The following is a 19,417-nucleotide window of genomic DNA, read 5'->3' as shown; positions in this document are numbered from 1 at the left end:
GTTTGAGACCTGAGAGGAAGCACAGAAGTTGACTTCTCTGTTTGCCACATTCAACTGGGAGACCAAGTCCATTGGAAGATAGCATGCTTGGACGCAAGAGACTTGGCTGTGCCCCACTGGGTCACAAGTTAGCCAGCTCATGTGCAAGGGAGCTAGTTTAATTGTCCCCAAGGTGCAAAGTCTGGCCGGCCGTGTTTGGACGTATGGGCATTACTGTTTTTCAGGTTCATACATGTTGTGCACCCACAAGAGAGAAATTCACTTAAGTAAGGACATTGCAGCAATCATCAAGAGTGATACCATTTAACAGGACTTCATTGTAATGGTGCTTTATCTTTTTCATAGAGAGAGATCTTTAGAAAGAAGGAGCAACATAAACTCTGAGAATTAGGACAAAGATATCAACATCAGGTTGTAAACCTATACATCAATAGAAAAACATCTGATTCTGCTTTTTAAGAACTTCCCCTATTCTTTATTAGCCTGAAGACGTATTCTGGTAGACTCTTCATCAAAGGCAGATTATTCTGTGCTTGCATTATGCTCTTGCCACGCCTGGGGAAAGCCCTGAGACCCAGCAGTGGGGCGAGCTGTGCACGTGGGTGCTCCCACACACACAGGGCCCCTTGGCGCTTTGACACTGCACAGCATTGTTGCACATACGTATGTTCAGTTCCGCATCCCATGCCTCTGGGCAGCGGCTCTGACGGAGGCCCGCCATGCTCGCGGGGACTTTCGCCAGCACCTGCCAGCAGCGCACCTGCTGACAAGGAAAGCAATTAGGAACACTTGACTGATTTTAGAACGTGGGGCTTTTTTTCCTTCCCTTTTGTGGAGAGCCATTATGTCGTACAAACTAGGTGTATATTTACTATGTGCATGGTATAGAATTCTTGGGTGTGACCCCTATTGCTTCATGGTTAAATATTAGTCTTTTCTGGTGTTGCATGACTTTCGGTCTGCTTTAGAATCTTAGGCAGGAGCAAATCTTGGTGAGGAGCTCATTTTCTCTCCCGGCGAGTGGTGGCCTGATCTGCCCACGCTGGTAGCCCCAGTTAGTGGCAGAGCCACAGCTCAGATCTAAGACCCTCAGCCCTCTGTCCGTCCAACTAAGGTATTTTGTGCGTTTAGCAAGGTTGCTTTTCATCCAAATCAGCTTGGATCCATCCTTGCCTTCCTTTTTACAAGACCAACGAAGAGAGAAATGAATACAGCAGGGAGCTCTGAGCAGTGATGATTTTTGATGTAATTAATGACTGCTCTTTTTCCTGAATCTGTTCTTTACCATTCTTTAGTGGACGAAACTGTGCTTTGTGCATGCAGTAGTATGCACCTCACTTTCCAGGGCTTTTCATAAGCACGTGTCATGGTGTGTACGTCCTTCTTCCATGTGGGTGTCTCCAAATGGCAGTAGCCCTGTGTATCTGACTGAATATTTTACATAGGAAATTCTGGGCTTTACCGCATGGAAGAGTTGGTATCTTTTTTGGTGTGAATGAATAGGAGTGTGTGTTGAGATTAGTTGAGGTCTTTGCTTTTAGAAAGACGTAGCTATTCCTCCCTTGAGATGGGAACTAAATTAGGTAATAAATATCAGGTCACCAAAACAACAAATGAGAAAAAGCAATTGGTCGAACAGAGAAGTGTCTCTGTGTACCATCTAAAGCATTGAAGGGGTGCATCTTTTATCTTATTTGCATTCAGAAGCCAATTCCAACTAGAGCCCCTGGCTTTTGCCCTCATTTTGTCCTCTCCACTGACCCAGAGTGGGAGAGCTTCCAGGGCACAGCCCAGAGGTGGCCAGCAACAAGTGTTACCACACAGGTTAGGATAACAGTCAGTGATTGTCAAACTGCCCAATTCCATATGTGTGTTTAAAAAAAGGGCAGTGTGCACGTCACATGCGTATCTTTGTATGGCAGCTGTCTGTGATGGTGCTTGGTAGTGGGTGCGTTCTGCTCTTTCAACAGAAGACCCTGTCCTTCCAGGTCGGTCCTCCAGCTTGGGCCTTTACAAGCTCAGTGTTTCTGCTTCTGATCCTATCTATTTATGACTACCACCACCACATCTAAGTATGGTCTAGACAATTTGATGCATAAAATGCAAAGCCGCATTATTTTGAGGTTAAAGAGCAGCGCTAGAGGCCGGGTGGGAAAGGAGAGTCCGTTTTGTTGTATCCAACTTGCCGCTTTCACAGAGGACGCCGTAGTGAACTTCTGTTCTGCGAACTTAATCCGATCTTGGATGAGGGAGGCAATCAGTCCATTAGATGCGGCTTTGGAAGCAGCCCTGTGCCACTAAGCTGTGTGGCCTCGGGTAAGCCACTTGCCTTCTCTGAACCCTCACTGCTTCTCTGGGGAATGAGGGGAGCTGGCCTGGGTGAAGGCCAGAGCTGCTTTTTTGCCCCATGTCACTACATGCTATGCCCGGTACCTGGCTGAAGCGAGAGCTCTATGTAGGTGAGCCTGGTCGCTCTGAGAGGAGGGAGGTCTGGATTTACTTTTCCTCCAAGTGTCTCCCTTTCCAGCCTGGGAATCTGTTGAGTTGCCCACAGACTGGAACCTCGCCCTCAGCTTGGAGTGGGATTGGGAGAATTTTCATGTGTTTCCTCCTGAGCGATGTACAAAGGTAGCCATCAAGAAACCTTGTCTGTGCATTTCTTTTCTCTCCAGCTGGAAAATTGCTATGTGAAGGATTATTGGGGAGAAATCACAGGTAATAATCTGCAAGAGCTTTTAGGCTGGTTGATCATGGGAGAATAGGCATTTGCTTCTATTGCAAATCAATTATTCACAGATAGTAACCTGTTTGACTAGCAGGAGATGAAAAAGATTTGGCTTGGGTTGTCAATGTCTTGAAATATCTGCAGACCAATAAACCGCAGGCGAGTTTTCCCTCGGACAGTGGCAGCTGTTATTTCTAGGATACATTTTGGGACATAAAAGTAAATACTCATTTATGTCTCTCGTGCAGATGATCCAGTGAGTTCTAGGAAGGGAAGACATTGGGGCCTAATGCTCCAGGAGCAGCACCTCATTTTTTATGCTGCTTTTATATTTAAATCTGTAGATTATTTGCCACTTTAAAAAATGAAAGCAACCAGAGCCAGGAATGAAACGTTTATGAGAAATTGCTAGAGTGATCGTTGTAGAGCTTGTGGCCCACTGTTGCCATGTTCCTTATATTGAGAAAGTAGAACCTATTTGGCATTGAGGTATAACAAGAAATGATCAAACCCAGATGCTTTCCTAAAATTATATTTTCGGTGCATTTATATGTCTGTTACAAAGTGTGCTACATGCTAAAAATATTTTCCTTTGTAGGCTGAGGGAATTTCAAACCACATCGAGGGCTACGTAGATCAGATGGTTTTCCTTAAGGAGCATTAAGGGCATCCTGGTTGTTATTAGCCCCGACCTTCCAATATGACATTATTTATGCCCCAAAGCTCCGCAATTCACTTCTTAATTCCAGCAACTTTATTGGCATGAAAATGCATGGAAGGGAGGCCAGAGTCAATATATCAGACTTGGGGGCTGAGACTCCAGGGCAACAAGTGATGCTAGGGTCACACTGGAGAGAACGCCGTCACCCCCATGTCCTATTTCCATGGAGGGAGGTCGCCTTCCACATCCAGGGTCATCTCTGGCCTTCCCTCCAGGGGCTCCATCTCCTCTTCTCTGTATTCTCTTCCTTCTTCCTCATTTGTGTGTGCTGTCGCTTTTCATATTCCATGTGGCCAACCAAAGATACATGCTCTTTAAGACTCTTTTGGTTATATTTATTATGAGGTTGGCTTCTCCGGAGTTCTCACTGAGTCTCTCCTCCTCAAATTGTGTTTCTTCATCACTGTCATTGATCTTGTAACTGAGGGATGTCTGCCTGGGTTTCACATAAATGCTTCTAGTGAATTAAACCATAAATGGGTAAATCCAAGAACATGTACGTTGGGTAGCTCTGTATAGAATTGTATTTGTGAATTTAATCCTTCTCTCTTCTTAATTATTACATTGGGTTTAAATGCATGTAGCTACTATTAGGATATTAGATGTTTTTGTATCTAGCACCTGTCATGTTGGGACCTTCAGAGAACAGTGTAGAAATAACAAATTTCATTTTTTATATTCTTAGAACAACAGTGGACTTATTGTTTTGAGTGAGATGGGACCGGAATCAGAATGATCTCCTTTATCATAAGGCATATGAGAAAGAGAACTTGTTTCCTTGTGTCCACCGGTCCTTTGGAAAGAGGCACTTGCCCGTAGTAGCTCAGCCATGCCGTATCACCGTGGGCTCCATCAGTGATGTCACGTCTGTGTGGGGGTCAGGGGAGGCTTTTTCTTATGATGTCACAACTCAGTTATTTAGAGACCTTCGAAAGTTTACTTACTTTCAAAATACCAGACAGGCTTTTGTTTCTGGGCAGAAAGAGGGAGGGAATTAGTATCCACTGGTCTACTTTGTGCCTCTTGGTTTATGTGTTGTCTCATTTCATGCTTAGCACTGCCCTGTGAAACAGATAGCATAATCTCCTTTTTAGAGGCCCAGAAGGGTTGTGTGACATGCCCAAGGTTACACAGCTACTAGCTGGTAAGGACGGAGGGTGCCTAGATCTAGGTTCTGAACTGTGTATTTCTTATGACACATGGCTTTGTGCAGAGATTGTTAAACCACATTCATAGGACAGCGCTTAAAAACAACAACAGCATATTTAATTGTGCATTCGCAGGATTTCCAATGCCCTTGAACCTCAGAGAGCAAGGCAGTGAGATAAGAAATGCTCAAATAGAAAGCAAAGCTAAAGTAGACTGCAGTATTTATGCTATAAATTGAAATCCGTAATTATAAAACAGAAATGACCGGAAGATTGATAGGTTTAAGAGAGTCTAACATACCTAATATTAATACGAACATAAATTCACCGGGTAGACTCTCAAAGTCTACATATTAGGTGTTTATGATGAGTCTAATAAAGCTTTAATGTTCTTGGTGGTTCTTTTTCATCTCTCATACTACTGAGCACAAAAGCCGTGTTGTATGCCGAATGGCTGGGTTTATCCCTAGTAGAGAGAAGTTATGTTTGGTATCTAAAGGACAATGAGAGTTTGCTGCTTGGCTGATCAATGCTGGATCAAGTTCACATTCCCCGGCTCCTACTCTCCCACCTACGCACGCAGGGGGTGGAAGCAGAGCAAAAGGAGGGAGGACAGATCCTTTTTTCGCAGAGAAAGAGATGTGAGCTTGGGCTTTCCTAATATGGACACAGCTGGGCCTGTGTAGCATTAAACATTGATTTAATCCACTGCTGGAGGAAACATCCTACAAAAAGTAAAGAGATTAGCAACCAATTAATTCCGGCCCTTCCCGTTGTTGTCCTGGAACACCTCTTATATGGCTCTAAATGTTTGGTGAACAAACATTCTGGAAAATAGCTCTTTCTCATATAATATTTATATTTGGGACAGCCCCCCCGCCCCCCGCCTAGTCGTGATGGATTTTCCTTTCCTTACTCTGTGTGTGCGTGCCCGTGCGTGTGTGTTCTTACTTGTGAATAGAGATGGGACGATTTAGGCCCATTGTACTCGTTTGCAAATTGTGACTTCATTGGATTCTCTTGGGAGGCCAGATGACAGGCAAACCAATCTGAGTCCCAATGTTTTTAAAAATAGACATGCTGGAAAAAGAAAAAGAGACATGCTGGGGCCCCAGACTCCCAATGCATAGCTTCCTTTGAAGGCACCATGAAGCACAAAGCACTCCTTGTGTGTGTACTTACAGATACCGAATCCACACCATCTTAGGGAATAGCCAGAGGGACCTAGATAGGAGTGTTGGCTTTTCAAGCTAGTGAAATGTTAACATATATGTTTGTGCTTTTAAATAATTAGTGACTAATATCTTTTGTAAGACATTTTGCCAGAGTAGTTTTCCTATAACATCAATGTAGTGTGTTTTTCTAAATAAGGAAACCCGTTTGGTTAGAGCATGGCTCCCAACACTAAGGAAGGTCAACCTGGGTTGCTTCCTGTATGGAAGAGTAGCTTTTGCACATAACAAAGGGTCTTTTCCATTGGTACACACTGTCCCCTAATTGTAGCCAGCAGTCTTCCAAATGCAAAATATTTGTTCCCAGGGAATAGGTGGCAGCCATCGACATAATTAGAACATTGTCTACAGGGAATGAGTGGGAAATAGCACCTCATATGTATATGAGGTTCCAGGTTCCCCGAAAGACAAGGATCTATGCTCTTTTCATTCAGGATCCAGAATTGTATTCCCCATGAACCTGGAAAAGACTTAAAAAGTCAAATATCCATCCATTCTTGCCTCCCTTCTGGTTAGTGTTGAGATCTTCTACTTCTTTTTAATTCATGTGTGTGTGTGTGTGTGTGTGTGTGTGTGTGTGTGTACTTAACCAATCTTGTCCAGAAGTTTATCCCTAAGTATAAGCTATAAGAACTGCTACCCTGGGTCCGGCCAGCAGCCCATCCTGCCCAGCATTGTGTCTGCTGTTTCCCCAGAGGCTTATTGAAATAGAACCTAATAGATGGCTGTCCTCTGTGGCATTGACCTTGAAATTTAGATGTCTCCCAAACATCTGGAATTTTTTAATAGTAACTTCTTAGAGATGGGTCGTCATTAAAATGATCTAAACCAGTGGTTCTCAACACTGGCGGCACAGTGGAGTCACTGGGGTAGACGGGGGTGGGGGTGGGGTGGGGCAGGCTGTAAAAAGGACTGATGCAGGGTCCCACTCTCAGGATGTGAATTTCAGTGTTCTGGAGTGCCATCCGGGCATCGGGATCTATAAACCCTCTTGGCGATTCTAATAAGCGGTCAGGGGACCTTCTGATATAATGCCACCCCTAGATAACTTGGTATTTCACCTGTGAAACTCTTTAAGGTCAAAACGCCCATGAATGTTAAGCTCCTGTAAAGAATTGCAGTCATACAGGTGTTGAAGGGGGTGTACCATATCTGTTTGCTGAAATGGCTGTTGGAATAGACTTTTATGGTACGGGATAATATTTTATGGGCTGTGTTTTGATCTGAGGTTGGTCTGATCCACATATTAAGCAGCTATTTTAAAGTGAGACAGTCATGCTAGATGTTCCTTAAGCTCTCATGCTGGAGTAGAAAGAGCACCACATTTCCAGCCTGGAGATCTAAGAGCCACCCAATATTAAGTACTAAAGATGAAAATTTGGGGCACCTGGCTGACTCAGTCAGTAGAGCGTGTGACTCTTGACCTTGGGCCTGTGAGTTTGAGCCCCACATGGGGTATAGCGATTACGTAAAAATAAAATACCTTTAAAAAAAAGATTCGAAAATTCCCTGAGACTCCGTTTCTTCATCCTGAAAATGGGACCGTGTGCGAAACAAACAGTGCAATCTGTATGTGGAAGCACTTGGCAAACCATTCAGTCCTTACGGAACTGGCCACTCTGGTTCTTTCTTCCAGGTCTGAGGTTCCACCATCTCTGATATACGTAGCAGTTTGGTACTTTTTGTGTCTTAAGGTCACTTTCCTCCTGCTTCTAGAGATGTTGCGTTGCTTCTAGAATTTGATAAATGACAACTGCCTCCCCTTGTAAACACATCACATGTATCCCTTGATCTTCCCAACTCTCTAAGAAAGGAGACTTAGAGAGGTCACACGATTAATATATGACAGAGCCTGGATTCAAATCCTACAGGCTGCCTGTGTGCTCCTTATACTATGCCGGGTTCCGCCTGGTCACACAAGTGTCCTCAGGACAGGGATGGTGTCTTATTCATCTCTGTGTTCACAAAGTCTAGTGGTCTGTTTTGCAGTAGGCTCTCAGTATGCTTTTTAAGTGACTAATCTGTCTCTATATCCAGTTTACATTCTTCTTCCCGAGGTCAAAACCTATTCTCTCTGGTTTTGATATCAAAAGAGGTAAAATACTTGGTTGGTTAACATTTTTATAGTAGTTCAGCACCATGTTTGTATAATACTATATTTACTTTTGTTTTGTTTTTTAACAGTTCTTTTCCTTGAATTTTATAAGTAGGGTATAATCATACGTCCTTACCTTCTGTGCTTCACTTCTAAGTGTTTTTTAATGGAGAGAAATATTAGAACCATAACATTTTACCAGAGCCCCTTCTTCCCCCCAAAAAAGAAAAAGAAAGTTAAAGAAAAAATAAACCCAGAATATTTTATTTATTCATACTCCTCCTTGCCCAAAATGGAGTTAAGACAGCTTCTAAAGCAAAACAGAGCATGATAAAAATAAATTAAAATATAAAAAACGAAGCAATGTGAAAATAATAGTAGGAAAATAAAATGGGGGCCAGGAATTAAATTATCATACGATATGCACCCCTTGAAGTTCTTATGCTTGGTTTAACGTAGGGGCACAGAATTTTCTAGAAGAGGGAAAAGGGATCAATTTGCAGTGTTCATGAGGTAAAACAAACCAGGTGCCTGAGTCCAGCTATTCCTGATGTTGATACCAGGCTCCCTGTGGGTCCTCTCAGAAAATTACTATTTAATGTAATAAACAATCCTCTGAAACTGTCCTTACAGTAAACACTGGGATGGGTTTTATGGGGCTGTTTCTTATAATGCACCTCAATAAAGGTTGATGGCTTCTTACCAGAACATAATGCGATAAAAGGAATTTCACAGAGCAACAGTAAGATGTCGTCCTGTGCCAGTGTGTGGTGGTCTGCTCTAATCCAAGAGGATCCTAGAGAATCTAGGGCAGGGGTTTGGGCAATCAGAAAAATCTGTAAACCTTCTGACCGTTGATGTGTGTGTGGGAAGGGAGTAGGGGACTGTGCATGATTGTAGGTGTATTTTTTTCTAGGGAGCCAAAAGCTGATAGCTAATGCTTCATCAGATTCTCAGAGGGGATCTAGAAATGGAAGAGCTGAGTGCGTTCCCTCAGGCAAGCTCTGTAAATGTTTCTGAATAACAGTGAGTTCAGGGTTGTGATGACTGAGAGGAAGAGGTTCTCTTAGCCAGTTTACTGCAGAACAAATGTGGGAAGGATTTTCTTTTTGGAAAACCATGCTTTATAAGGATTCCACCAAGAGGTCCATTTAGCAGGGCCAAAATTGTCTTGAGAAAGAAGAATTAGGCATTCATTCTAACACAGACACAAAATGGGCAATAATAGAAAAGATAATTTTTCTAAAATCAAAGATATCATAAAGGAATGTTCCATTCTAAAAGGGTAGAGCAAAAGTTGAAGACCTAGACATTTGAGAACTTTGACCCTAATCAATATTACTTCCTTGTTCTTATTTGCAACTTAAACTAACCTTGATTTTATTTCTAGTTTTGTGTACGTGCTTACTTTTTGATTTACCATCAATATATGTTGACTATAGAGCCCTTCTGAAACAAGCGAAAGCTTCTGGACCTCTCTACATTGTTTGGTATTAAAAGATCTTTCGACTTCTTACAGCGGATAGTTTTTCCTCTCTTGTGCTCAAGGGAGTGTAATTTGCCCTCTGAGGCTGTTTGGACTAATTTAAAGGGCTCCCCTTGTTTGCCCTTTCGGCCTTCTAGGTGACTAGGAAGGTGCGCTGCTGCTTCTCATTCCTCTGGATTGTAGCTCATCGTGAAACAGAAGCGCACATCCATATTAACAGTATGAAATTGACATCACTACCGTAGTCCAGTGAAAGGAGTCATTTCCTCTTGATGGGGGGGGGGGANCTAGATTAAGTAATACTTTTCTTCTAAAGCAATGGCATTTTTCTCAGCCTCTGAAATTGTCTTCAGCTATTATAAACTGCATTGACAAGAAAGTTTCTTAAAACAACTTCCTTTCAAACTTGCATCTCTACTGGATGAAACATTTTTTAAAACCTAATTCAAATAGAAAACATCTGTTTTTAAAAGATAGCTTTAAAGAGAGTTTGTGAATCAAGCAGGTTCCTCACCCAGCGGGAGTGCAGTGGGGTGGGGGTGGGGGGTTGGATCTCACGACCCTGAGGTCATGACCTGAGCCTAAATCAAAAGTCAGACATTTAACTGACTGAGCCACCCAGGCACCCCCGGAATTCCAATTTTAAAAAAGTACTCTTCCTCCAGGTTTTCCACATGCTACCTTTATTGGAGTCAGTCCATGAAGAAAGGGAGATTTAGATAGGCAAAGAGAAATGTGTTGAGGTTATATTGAACACAATAAAAAAGAATTAATATTTTTCCAATAAAATGGAGCACCTGGGTGGCTCAGTCAGGTAAGTGTCTGCCTTTGGCTCAGCTCATGATCCTGACTGTCCCAGGATCCAGCTCTGAGTCAGCCTCCCTGCTCAGTGGGAAGCCTGCTTCTCTCTCTCCCTCAGCTGCTCTCCCTGCTTGTGTGCTCTCTCTCTCTCAAATAAATTAATAAAATCTTTAAAAAATATATTTTTCCAATAATTTTGAAATGTGTTACTATTTAATTCTAGATCAAATTCAGCTCCTAGCACTGCATTTTGGAATAAAATTTCATAATTAATATAAGAGGGAATTAAGAATCTTTATTTCTCATTTCTATTTTTATTTTTACTTTTTTTTTAAAAGGTCATTTTAGAAGTATCCTGGCTGATGTCCCATGGTCTCTTTCTTTAAAAAAAAAAAAAAAAAAAAAGCACAGTTTTGTGCTCCTTACGAAATAAGGTATTTTATTGGAGAAATAAACAGGAATTAATTAGAAACATCTTCATCTTGAGACTCTCCCCCTTGAAATTTCATATGCTATTCATTCAGTCATTTGTTCCTATACCTTCCATTTACTTACTTAACATATTTATTTAGCATCTACTATGTGCCAGCAGTATTTTAGCTGACTGACAAAAATCAAGAACAAAAGAGACAGCATCTCTTTCTTCCTGGACTTTAAAGTCCAGCTGGGGAGATAGACATTCAACAAATTAATAATAAAAAAAAGCTGTAATAGAACTGTACAACACAGAGTGAACCCTACTGTAAACCATGGGCTTTATTTAATAAGGATGTATTAAATATTGGTTCCTGAATTGTAACAAAAACACCACCCTAATGGAAGATGTTAATAATGGAGGAAACTGTGTGTTATGTTGGCATATGGGAACTCTGTGCTTTTTGCATAAATTTTTCTGTTATCTGCTATAAAAAATAAAGTCTCTTAATTAAAAATAATTTTTAATAGCTCTAAAATATAAGCAATTTAAAAGAAATAAACAGGATGCTATTAGAAGAAATAGTGGGGGTGACATAATTTGGAGTGGGGAGTAAGGAAAGACCTCCCTTAAGGCCAGAACTGGAGAATAAGTAGGAGCCAGCCAGGCAGTGAAGAGAAAGAAGTACATTCTTGGTAAAGCAAAGTGATATCATTTGAACTAGCTTTCGAAATACTATTCTGGCTTCTCAGTGGAGGATGGACTGTTGGAGTGGGTGTGAGGGTGCAAGAGTACAAAGGAGAGGAGTTTGGAGGAGCTCAGAGTGGACCACAGCTCTTGTTACCTACTCAGAGTAGCAGCAGAGCAGAGTGACGGTAGGACTCTTTCCTTTGCTTAGTTTATGCCAGAAACCATTAGGTTCTCCATGAGCTGCAGACTAGGAAGAAAGGAGACTGTCATTGCCAGCAAGACAGGATTTCCAGGACTCAATTCCTAAGATCCTTCCAGTGGCTTAATGGGATTTTTAGCATGAGGAACAATCCTGTCTGTGTGTGTGTCTATTTGAGACTACAATCAGATGTGAATTACAAGGGGAAACAAGCCTTCAAGTACTAACTATGCATCTGTAATAACAGATTTTCATAGAAGTCTGTATATGATTTAATTTTCAATAGCTTTCTATTCCCACTACTGGATTGTTGGAATTTATTTTTTGTTTCTTTTAAGGCTACGTGTTAAAAAATTGTTGATGAGTCAACAAAAAGGATACTTCAGGAAGGTCTATTTAGGCAAGGTGCTGTTTTAGTACATCAGTACTGAAAGGTTTCTATCAGAGTTCTTAGGGGTAGTGAATGCCCAAGGAAAAAAATTCTAATGGGTAAAAGGGAAGTGTCTACCAGTGGTAGATCTCTGTTGATTCCGGAACTGTTATTAGTAGCAAGGAAGCTCAAATAGTAGGAGGTTTTATGTCCATAAAGTAAGCAGCTCTGCAATTACATAATCCACTGCATCATTCGTAACTTGTGCCTGCCTTTGTACGTGCACTGGAGATGTGCAAGGCATTGACTATTTTTATGCATTTCTTTTGCAGTGGAAACATTGTATATGGTAATCATACATGATATATAAGAAGATTCGATACCACTTTGAAAAATCTTTAGGAAATGAGCATGCATTTCATAGTACTTAGCTAATAATTATACAAAATGGTTAATATGTCTAACTCTATAGAGTTACTTTTTTTTTTTTTTTTGTATTCCTGGAACCATAAACACAAGGCAAGAATCCCCCATTTGAGCAGACCTGTTGTTTATTTTAGGACATATAAGTGCATCATCAATGTGATTTTAAGTAGTCCAGTTATGAATATGGGATGAAGGGATAAAATAAAGTTTTCCACTCTGATGTCTCCATTAAGAAGCTCCTCTTTGTGTAAAATACTCCGTGGCAAAGTTGCTTCTATTTAAAGTAGTGAGTTTGATCTTGGCTTTGATCTAAAGCTTTTGATCTTGAAAGAAGGATGGAGTAGCAATAAAGAGAGGGCAAGACAGATTTTCTTTAAAGAAATGCGATAAAGTTAAAGGGATGGTCAAGATCAACAAACACGAGTGCGACCCAACTCTTCTCCCCAAGCGCTCACCCCCATTCTGGTTCAGCCAACTTCTGATGCGGATGGGAAGAAAGCCTTTTGGGTGTCGGCGGAAAAATTTGGAGCATCGCAGACTTTTACAAACTAAGTGGAAACTATCCCCCTAATTGTGAAGACAGAGTGTCTCCTTTTAAATTCTCCCCAGTCGCTGTGGGGGTCCGCGAGCAGGGCGCGTGCGGCGCTGACTGCGCTTAGTCAGAGCGCACAGGCTCCGTCGAGGCGCGGGCGGTGCGCGGGGCTCGCCTTTTACGCGCTCCGGGTTTCTCCCCCGGGAAGTCACCTGCCACCGCCCCGGAGTCCGGAGGGGCCACCGAAAAAACGTCTACTTAATGGCGTCTAATCCATTCCCGGAAAAAAATTCCACTAGGAAAGTTCCTTTCCGCTCCGCGAAGGCCATCTGGACACTTAGGTTTCTGACCCGAGGAGCGAGTTCGGCTGGCCGCGGGCGTGGGGGCGCTTCTCGAGCTAAGCCCTTTCGCCTACCGCCCGGCCGCGCTCTGGCTCGCAAAGCGGCCGAGAAACCCTTTCGCGGGTCGCCAGCTGCCCGCGGGGGGTGGGGGCTGGAAAGGTAAGGCGTGCGCGCCCAGGTCGGTCCGCGCGTGGGAGGGCGCGGGAGCGCGGGCGCGGGCCGGACGCGGGGAGAGAAAGAAAGACGTTCGCAAAGAACAATAAAATAGCCGGCGCGCCGGCGGGGGCGGGGGCGGGGGCGACCTGCGGGGAGGACCGCGAGGCCGCCTATACCTTTAAGGCAGGCCCCGCCCCCGCCCCAGCGCCCGCCCTCCGCCCGCGCCGCCGCCCCGGCCCCGCGCCGCCCCGCCGCCCGCGCTGCGCCTTAGGTGTTGCGGGCCCCGCGCGCCCGCTGCTCTCCGGCGGGCCGGCCGGGCGGCGGGCGCTGGGCGCGGGCGGCGGGGCCCTCGCTCCCACCCTCACCTTCCGCCGGCGAGGTAGTGGGTCGGCGCGCCGAGTTGGTGGGGCGCGGGGGAGGGAGGTTGGGGCGGCTCCCGGGGTAAACTTGACTCTTTCCCCTTCCCCCGCAGCCGCTGCAGAGGGAGCGCCAGGCCGGGGCGGAGTGCGGGCTCGCGCGGCAAGTGAGCGTCGAGGTGAGTGCGGGAGGCGCGCTCCCTGCGCTCCCCTCCCTGGGGCGGTGGGTCCGGCGCAGCATCCCCACCGCCGACTCCCCGCGGCGCCGACGCGCGACAGCGGTGGGTAAGATGGCCCCTTTTGGGGGCTCCGGCGCGCACCGGCTCGGGGGTGGCCGACCGGGCCCGTGACCGGAGGGAGCCGCCCGGGCGAAGGTCACGGCCTCGGCACGCTGCACGCCGCACGCCCGCGCGTCTCCTGGGCCCCCGGCGCTGAGGCCACCCGGCGGGCCCGGAAGGTGCCTGTGGCTTCCCCAGGTGAAGCCTGGAAGGCAGAGTCGCGAGGCGGTTGATCGTTTCTTTCTCGCGCAGAGGGACGGCCCTCACGACCCGTCGTCGTGTTTAAATTGCTCTGTGGTTTTTGAACTTCAGGTCGAGAAATGGATTCGAGTGAACCGGAGACCCCGAAAACGGAAACGAAGGGAGGCTGAAGAAGTGTTTGAAAAGGTAGGGTCCCCGAAACAGAGCACTGGGTGGAGTTCTTGAGAAATCTCCCCGTCTGCCCCGGAGGACTTGGTCATAACAATAGAGTAGCATTCTTTAAGTTTTAATTGAATGTACAGTAAGCCGTAAATTAACATGGAAGGTTATGCAGAAATATTGGTTGAAAATGCTAATAATCATGGACATACTGTATTCTCAGCAAGTAAGAAAATGACTCGGGTTGGAGATACGTTTCATGCTCATTAAATAGAGCAATTGGACGGAAGCGGGTTCCATTATTATATTAGACCCGTTAGTAGTTGTTACGGCAGTTGTTAAGGTACCTCTACAAAGGGGGGGGGGTATTCTGAATAAATTGCCCGAAATACCAGGTTTCTCTGGTTGTGATAGAGTAGTGCACTCACTCATTTAGCCTTTAGACTTTAAATTAGAGTAATCTTAAAAATGGAGGGAGATGAAAGAAGTGGATTTCTTTTGAAACACTAGGAGGGATTTTATCTACTGTAAAGCAAATGAGAATTTTTCTAAATTTAGAATTTCATTATGTTACTTTGCAGAAGTTTGGACTACCTATTTTCTCCTGAAATTGTGTTAAATTAAAACTTGATTTGTCATTGTAATAAATGTTATGAAGTAAGGTAAGTAGCATGTTGTTTTCTGAATAATGCTTAACCAACATTTCAGCAGATATGATTTGTGTTGCGTTTACTTAATTACTGTACTGTTTTTTGATTCTTGATAGCACCAGGGGATTAAAATAGATGTGTGTGTTGTTTTTCTGCTGCTAGAATGTATGATGAATCACTCCTGATTCTGAAGCCAAATTCTTGCTGATAGCATTGCTGCCAACTTCTCTGATGTGTTGCCTTAGTATGGGCATTGCAGCGTCCGCGAATGTGCACAAAGCACATCATAATGGAGATGATTCCAGAGTTTCAGAGTGCGTGTAAGGATACCAAGGACAGCTTCTAAGAAAACTGGGGAAAGAACTAGCCTAGGATCCTGGTCATTAGTAGGGAGACAGTCAGCGCATGAAACGTGGTACCCCAGCCCTTAACGTTTTTAAACAGAGTCATGTCTATCACTTGAGTTAAAAAGTAATAGAAAAAGGTTTCATTTTGAATAGACTTGAGTCTTCTGACCATACCTCGGCATGCTATGGTAGGCTGTGTTTGTTTAACTTTCATGCTCCAGGTGCTTTAAAAAATGGCTGGGAGGTGATGAATGAGATCATAAAATGTCCAAAGAAGGAAAAAGTTTTATGGCTTGCTTAGTATGTCAAAGAATATTTTCTGGCTATTATTTTTTTAAGCCAAAAAGATGATTGCCCGTATGTCACGCGGGAATGAAGGGAAGCCGTTACCTTTGTGGATTAGTCGGCACCATCACTCCCAAAATCTGAGCTTGAAGTAACCACACGTGTGATACCCGTGATCTGACCATTGCCTTCTGAGAATGAGAAGGAGGGGCCTGAGGACTTCACCGCCCAAGAAAATGGGGTTCTTGCTGAGCCTTTCTCTTCGATAGAGGCTGTGTATCAGAGCTTACGAGCAGGGCGCACGTTTGACTTCTCTTCTTAGAAAATGTGGGCAGCAGTTTTAGAGAGGATACAGAAATAAAGTAGATTGGGACCAACAAGCTGAACTTCCTTTCAAGGAGTGAAGCTTCAAGCTGACTAGCTTTGAGGGAGGAGGTGGAGAAGGCCAGAAGATGGGAAATTTCAGAGTTGGATCAGAGAATATTAATTACCAGTGTGTCCAGTCTTTCTTCCTGGCTCTGCACAGCAGCCAAGCCCTTTGCCCACTGTTTTGCCTCTGTTGCACCCAGGAGAGGGTTTGGAGCTTGCTGAGGCAAAGCAGGAGATATTTTCAAGGGCAGGGTGAAAAGGAGTGTGCTCAGTGACCAAGGGTGCTAGAGCAAGTTCCGAAAGGCACAGAAGCCACCCCGCAGCTGGTAGCCGAGGTGCCGTCCCCTGATTGCCCCAGTGTCTATTCTGAAATACAGATCGAATTCTGTGTGGTAATGAGTATTTAAACCGAGGTCATGTGTTAACCTTTTGCTACAATTTGAACCTGTTATTAGTAGGAATCTCAGTAGTCAACTCACGGTTGAGTTTCATAAATGTTTTCAAATGTCTGCCATACCACAAGTAGAAGCTGATTAGCCAATTTCTCCTTTTTAACGCATCCACTATCTTTTTTACAACATTGAGATGAAACTGTGGTATTTTCAGTTTTTATTCATTTTCTGTTACTGTAAAATAAGAAAATGAGGTTTAGTCATTTCCTGTCGGCATAATTTTAAGTCTGCCCATTGCTTTTATTTGCCTACTTTGTTTTCTTTGCCCTGCTTCTCCCGCACGCTGCCCTTCCTCCAATCCCCCAGTTTCTGTTTACATCTTCAGGCTCACGCAGGATTCAGCCCAGATGACTGAACTTGGGTAACTAGTCTGTGTTTAACCGTGGGAGGGTTGGAACGTTTTTCCTCCAGTATTTACTGACTTGTGGAAAGCAGAGTTGTCTGACCTGCCTGAGGAAGGCAAACAGAGCAGTGGTGCAAGGCCTGAGTCTGGAAGCGGGCAACGGGTGAGGAATTATAGGTAGCGAATGTCATCTTACAGGAGGTATTTGTTTTCCCCCTTTAAGAAAATCACGAAGGTGCTAAGTGATCGACACAGTCTGATCTATGGGTTGAGTTTTTCAGTGAACTCAGAAGGGGAAGCAAAACAAACTTACCCGGTTCTCAGCTGTGGGTTAAAATAACGAATAATGAAATAAAGTAAACTGGGGTGAGTGAGAGGTACCACCCGGAGAAGTGGGTTTAAAATGTTCTCCTGGCCTTTCCTGGCTCTTCTGCTTACCGTGCAAGTCATTCCTTCCCCGCTACCCACCCACCAGGTAGCTGTGCTGTCTTTCCGCGCCGCCTTACAGGTTTTTGGCTCTCCTCTTCCTGAAGCCACATCGGTCTGCCTGACGCATCTTTTGTCTTCTCTGACATTTACTTTCATTTTATTTTCCTCTTCACATCTTCACCCCCTTTCCACTGGTGCAACTCAATTCCTTCCTACTGGTTTCTGTTTCTTTCATTTCAAATGACAAAAGTCGCCTCTCTTTAGCCTCTGGTCCTCAGGTGTTTTCTCCTTACATTCTGATAGTCTCTCTTCTGCAGTATTTCACATTCCTTTCATTTAGTTTGAGTAACTTGTGCAACAGAAAGGCGAGGAGAACATGAACAACTACACAAAGAACAATCAGGGGGAATGGATCTGCCAGCTCTGCAAGAGGCAGTGAAACAATGGCGGTGGCAACAGCGAGTTGTATGTGTATTTTTCAAAATAATGTTAATAGATGTTGCTGAGTGGCTGTGGGGTTTGGAAGAGGAACATAATTTTTTTTCAGCTTTTATCTTTAACTGATTGAAAGATAAATGTAGATTATCCATCACATTCAAAGATTAAGGGATAATATACTTTTATAAATATACGTGAAATATAAAGGTTTTGAATAGTTTTTTTATTTTAAGGGTTAGTAATATTATAGTATAGAACAATGAATAGCATGTTGGGGAAAATATATGAATGACGTATGATTCCCTTAGAAGAAAATGCCGATTTTTAGATTCAAAAGAAGCACCTGAAATCCTGTTTTATGCATACGTGATAATGTACAGAGAATACATTTTATCATACTCATTTCTGGTCATCATCGAGTATATAAGATGATGTCACAAGTATGCACTGGCAGACTTTCAAAACACTGAAAATTCAGTGACACTAAGGTTGGCTATTATTATTAACAAGCTATCCCTTACTTGTGTTAGTTTGTTTCCAAGCTAGTGGTCTTGGCGAGGGTGAGTGTCTGGCCTGTGTTACGATTAGTCATAAGCAACACTAGGTGCAAACGGTTTCTAACAAAAGCACCCTTTAAGGTAACCTAATTGTTCTTTCCTGCCGAAACCTGAAAAACAGTATTTTAGAGCATGAAATTGTTTAAAAATTCGGTGAAGTTTTCCTTGAAATAGTGAGCAAAACATAAAGATCTAGAAAGATGGTTGTGAAAATGTGGACTTTATATTGTTTTTAATGGCCATTTTAGTTGGAGCCAAATGATAAATTCTGTTTTCTGAGTCTTGAGAAAACAAACGCAGGCACTATTTTCTTTGTGATAATATGCTTCCTAGATTCTGGAGCATTTTCTCTCACTTTTATTTCATTTGCTCTCTCCATTCGTTTGATTCTGAACTGCAGTGATAATCTTGATATGAGTAAGAATTTACAGATTTAAAAAATTGTATATAAAACCCAATTTGGTTTATGCATTTGCTACATTTATTGCTCCTTTTAAAATTTTTATATGTTCTAAGAAAATGTTTTTATTACAATTCTAATATTGAGATATTCAACATGTTAAAGGTAGGTACAAACTTTAAACTATTTAACAAAGTGCTTTACTGCTGTTTGTCTTTTGTGACAAAGGTCTGTTTTATATTAAGTTTATGATTTCTGGAAAACTATTTAAAGACTAATAAAAATTATCTGGCTCTTACTTGGACCCGTAACAGCAGACGGTGACGGTGTTAGGCTTGACTCTGGAGCTGTCAGGATACAAAGCTTGGCAAAATGGCACAAGATGAATTTAGGGAGGGCTGAACCAAGGGTCGCTTCACTTTATAGGAACTACCCCACATTCAGCAAAATGGTAGGCTTCAGGCAGCCACTCTTATGCAACTGAGGCAGCATTGGTGTTGAGTGGTTTCCCAGGCATTGGTGCCCTTGCTTCTTTTTGAAAATGCTCTTGCCCTGTGAGAATTCATAACTAGTCTACATTTATATAGCTGTAATCTCTGACAATAGCTTCATTGATACTTGATCTCCATAGAAAAGCTTTATGGGTTCTAATGAGTCACTGCTCTTGAGGCACCAGCCGCCCTCCCTATCTGTGAGTGGCTTTGTGTCCTGTGTTGTACTGATTGTGCCTCTGGATGACAACTTACTTGAGTGATGGGGAGAGGCAGAGTAATTTATTAAAAGTAATTACAAAGAAACCAAACAAAAAGAGTAATT

General features: G+C 43.4%; 1 protein-coding gene across 13 annotated transcripts in view; it reads left to right on the top strand.

Moving 5' to 3' along the window:
* Window positions 1-19,417, top strand: part of AOPEP (aminopeptidase O (putative)) — a 348,963-nt gene that overhangs the window by 243,504 nt on the left and 86,042 nt on the right. For all 13 annotated transcript variants that reach the window (XR_005831814.1, XR_005831819.1, XR_005831818.1 and 10 more), the window contains 2 exons: window positions 13,810-13,872; window positions 14,284-14,358. Coding sequence is in view for 6 of the 13 variants with exons in the window: in XM_040620156.1 (XP_040476090.1) it covers window positions 13,810-13,872; window positions 14,284-14,358 (138 nt within the window). In the remaining 7 variants the exon portion in view is untranslated. The remainder of the gene's footprint in view (window positions 1-13,809; window positions 13,873-14,283; window positions 14,359-19,417) is intronic.

Source organism: Ursus maritimus, unplaced genomic scaffold (genome assembly GCF_017311325.1).
Source record: "Ursus maritimus isolate PB19 unplaced genomic scaffold, ASM1731132v1 scaffold_34, whole genome shotgun sequence".
Classification (NCBI taxonomy): domain Eukaryota; kingdom Metazoa; phylum Chordata; class Mammalia; order Carnivora; family Ursidae; genus Ursus; species Ursus maritimus.
Note: the sequence above shows the minus strand (reverse complement) of the source record. Positions and strands in the feature narration are given on the sequence as shown.